Below are 4,233 nucleotides of genomic sequence, written 5' to 3'. Positions count from 1 at the left end.
CTGCTTATTTATAATTCAAAAGCTTGCCCATATATTAATGAACCCTTAATGAGCTGTTGAAAATGCCTGAATTACAGTCAGATTATTAAACTCCAACGGCCCCTGTAATCATACCATTTGAGTGGGCTTTAGGTACTTTTCATATCTGCAGCTTTGTATTGTGAAGGAGATGGGTTTATTCGAAGAAAGCTTTGTAATAATTTTGACCTGCAATTTATTTATTGGCCTCTGAATGCAGTAGTCTATGCAGATGCTCTCGTCTATTATGTGTGGGGGCAGGTGCACAGCATGTTGAAAGACAGCTAATTAGGATTTGCTGAAAGATATGCTAAAACTGTGGTCTTATAACAAAGCCAAGTTCATTGTTAAACAATGTTTTAGTGTCTGTTTATATGATTTGTCTAAATCATCGAGATACCGAAATGAACGTTGTAGTTATAAGCAGATTAAAATCAGCAACACACATGCTTTTTATTAACTTGTAACATGCTATTGTCACCAAGGATGCTGGATTTTACGTACTGTGCAGACCCAAATGCCCGTAAGCCATTAGTGATCAATCGTGGACCGCGGCCGCACTCATACGAGGCGGTCCCGTCCCTCCAAGCAGGTTATTGATGGGGGGGTTCAGCGTGCCGCCGGGCGGTCGCTGCCGCGTCGGGGCCCTCTCACTTCCGCTGCCATTAGCGTGCCGGTGGCTCCGCTGGAAGTGATGTATTGTTGTGTTCTTTCCTGTCCGCTCTGCACCTTAATTCCACGATGCATTGAAAGGTCAGTGAGCTAAACAGTAATAAACTCATAGGTTGATATACTGAGGAATAAAAAAGGGAAACAATAGCCACTGCATGTGAGCTTATATGTCAAAAAATACATATATTATCACTGTATTCAAACCAAGTGTAATTTATAAAGGCAGGTGCTGGTAGGAGCGAACGTATTGCCAGCAGATAGCGAGAGTGTTCCTCCCTGCTGAGGAGCCTGGGAGATGCTCTGACTCCTTCCCAGACAACACCGAAAGCGTTGGACCTGCAGCCGAGGCAGCCGCTGCAACTTGCCGAAGAGCTGCGTGTTTCACTGATCGCAGAGGAGTTCATCAGTTTTACTGTCCCCTGCCCCCAGGGACACCAGACCCTATTAGTTGTGCTGATCTGCTTCGTATAGTTCATAAGGAAAGATCTGAATTAACACACAGCTTAATTCTTGTTAGAATCAGTTAATCAACTTGTGGCTTTGCCATTCAAATGAATGATGCGTCTCACTCAGGGGCAAAATAAATGTTACATCCCCACACACACACTTTGTCATTCCTTTGTCTGTGGGTTGTCTGCAGGCTCGCGCACTCTGGACTGGATGCTTTGGATGCGGGAGTGTTACTTAATATTAAGATGAACACAATATGCCAACCCCTCTGTCACCAGCTCCAGAGATGTGCATTAGGGTTGCACGCGAGATACCTTAGCGGCTTCGTCATTGTCCTTATCTGCTGAATTTCTTCCTCTTCTGCTTCAGGGCCTCTCACCAGCTCCTTCAGTCTCCAGTGCAGACATCAGCTTTTGCATTTAAACCTTGGGGAACGCTTGCTGTCCTTTGTCAGATTTATACGAGAAGGGTTGGGGATTTTGAATATTAATTTAAGTCTGGATGGATAGTGTCATTTTGGACAAAGCCCTGTAATCTTTGGCCTTTTTGTGGAAGTAAATGATGCAAAAATCACAGCAATTGTACCAAATTATTCTACTGCAAATTTTGGCCTGGCGTCTCGCAGCATCAGGGAAGCGGAGTGGGACTGCTGCTGTGATACTGGGAGGGTGGATGCGTTTCATGGCAGAAATGCAGCTGGGGAAAAACAGCTGGAATGGAGCACAGGAAACATGGACTGAGAAACAGTCCAGAAGCAGAAAGAATAAACAACAGTAGAAATCATTCACGAGAGGGGAACGGGAGCTGGAGTGGATTAAAACCAGAACATGATTAAACATACTGACACCAGAGCAGAGGAGGAGTCGGATAAACAGGAGGAACGGCTCGCCAAAACAATACAGAAAAATCATCCCTGTGTTAGCAGCACCGCACGGGCCAGGAGTTGTGCAAGACCAAGGGCAGTGAGTCCAAGGGGAACGAGGGGGTGAGGGACAGAGCGGTCCTGACGCAGGCATGCCGGCTCCGCCGCAGCTGGGGTGGGCACAGGGCTCTCTCGGCCGGGGACCCCCCCTCTCCTGCCGCGGGGACCCCCGAGCGCAGCATCGCTCTCCCTGGCCACGTGCTCAGGCAGCAGCACGGGTGGCCGGAGCCATGCCAGGGCTGTCCCCAGCACGCGTGTGCCAACCCGGGGACGTGCCGGGACGATGCGTGTTATTGTCAAACTGTGCTCATCTGTGGACCTCTGAACAGGCAACAGAAATAATTTAAAGAGCTGATGAGACATTTTTATTATTCCCATGAAATTATATGGAATTATAGTTTTAAATGAAGGTGACAGGTTTAAAATGTGTATTTTAGAGCAAAATTAATGCTGTGCTTTCTTGAGTTGGCCAGCCAGGGGTCATCTCCCACTGTGCGTGGGGTTTAGGACACCAAGGGTGAAATCTGCTTGTGTGGGAGCAGCTGCTGTTCCCGGCCAGCGCAGAAAGCAGCGTTGCTGGTGCATGGCAGCTGTGGATGGTGCTGGCCCGTCTGGTGCAGCCCGTTCGGAGCCTGCACCGCTGCGAGGAGCGGAGACAGGCACAACGCCCACGCAAACATGCCGGGTGCCAATGGCAGACCCCCGGGACCCGCTCTATCCAGAGCACGAATACCTGCTCTTGAACAGATTTAAAGAGGTTAATTGGGCTGGGATGTACATGGTTGCGTTACATCTCTAATGGAAATGTTGATTCAAGAAGCCACGGCTCTAGTGATTTTTGTACTACTGTAATTATTTTTAAACTTTTTTTTCGGCAATGTTGATAATAGCTTGGCACCATGCCTGCATGACCTGATTAAACTTACAAATTGCCAGCCTTGATCTATCGGACACGGAAAAGATTGCTGACTGAGCATTGCTTTGGAAATTCTTGATTTAAAACAAAAATTAGATTTAAAATGTTGTTCCCAACAATACAGTTCAAGAACACTGGCGGTTTTGAACACATACTCAGTATCCTGGCATCACGATAGAAACCAAATCCCTGCACGGCAAGGGGGAGTTTAATTCCTTCTTGTCTATCTTCACCCTTGCGAGCAGATGCTGTGGAGCGGCGTGCTCCCCTGCAGCAGAGCGAGGCAGCCCTGAGCGAGGGGCCGCCGGACCCCGCTCCCGCAGTGGCTATTCCTGAGACGATGCTCCCAGTTCTGTCTCCACCATTTCCCTCCTCCGATGCAAAATTTCAGCTCCACCCGTGTGGAGCCAGAGACCGCGGGCATGCCTGGAAATGGCTGCGTCCACGGGATTTGTGCCGGTGAGAGCTGCAGCACCTCCCTGCTTTTCACCTGAGGTCCCCCATGGTTGAGGAGCAAGTGGCAGCTTTTTCCCCAGGCATTTAAACATCCAGCGCTTGGACCTCGTGGGAGGGATGGAATCCAGTGGTGCAAGTCTCCATAGAGTAACGTGGTGCTTAGATCCATTTGGAGGGAAATGAGAAGCAAATCAATTATTTCCAAATAAGTAACACACTTACTTATACCACATGGTCTTGCACCAAAGTGATCTAACGTATAGGACAGTGCCAGCCTTGCATAGATTTAGCTATGTCTTGGAAAACAACTGGAAGGTGCATGTCTCTGTACTCGTGCAAGTACTCCTTTAATACTGACAGTGAGGTATTTAAAAATTCTGCAGGGTCCTTTAAAAACCTCCTGAAGATGTTCCTGCTCTGTATCGGAATTGAGAGGGTCCTACAGCACTGCCATCGCCCCGTGGCACCTGCCTGGGCTGCGATTCATGGGACCTGCCCCGGAGGAGGGTGCCCGTTTGGGTACCACCGCAGGGATGGAGGAAGGGCTGGGGCAGGTCCAGTCCCCGTGGCCCTGCGGGGCAGGAGGGCTCCTTGCAAGCGTGCAGCAAGCGGGCAGCGGCCGGGCAGATGCAAGAAATACTGACTGTGTTTTCTCTTGTTCTCTCTTTTCTGCCCAAGGTTTGAGCATCCGAGGAGCCCAGGAGGAAGACCCTCCCGATCCCCAGCTAATGAGACTAGACAATATGCTTCTGGCAGAAGGAGTCTCAGGTCCGGAGAAAGGTGGGGGATCGGCGGGCGC

The 4,233-nt window shown here is 49.4% G+C and overlaps 1 protein-coding gene across 1 annotated transcript in view; it reads left to right on the top strand.

Annotated features, from left to right (window-relative positions):
* Positions 1–3,400: 3,400 nt before the first annotated feature.
* Positions 3,401–4,233, top strand: part of LOC104160277 (pre-B-cell leukemia transcription factor 3-like) — a 7,041-nt gene continuing 6,208 nt past the window's right edge. Inside the window, exons 1-2 of the mRNA XM_009698371.1 lie at positions 3,401–3,437; positions 4,113–4,229. Coding sequence (XP_009696673.1) covers positions 3,401–3,437; positions 4,113–4,229 — 154 coding nt within the window. The remainder of the gene's footprint in view (positions 3,438–4,112; positions 4,230–4,233) is intronic.

This window comes from Cariama cristata, unplaced genomic scaffold (genome assembly GCF_000690535.1).
Source record: "Cariama cristata isolate BGI_N322 unplaced genomic scaffold, ASM69053v1 scaffold26340, whole genome shotgun sequence".
NCBI lineage: Eukaryota > Metazoa > Chordata > Aves > Cariamiformes > Cariamidae > Cariama > Cariama cristata.
The sequence above is the reverse complement of the archived record's forward strand: the minus strand, read 5'-3'. Positions and strand labels throughout refer to the sequence as shown.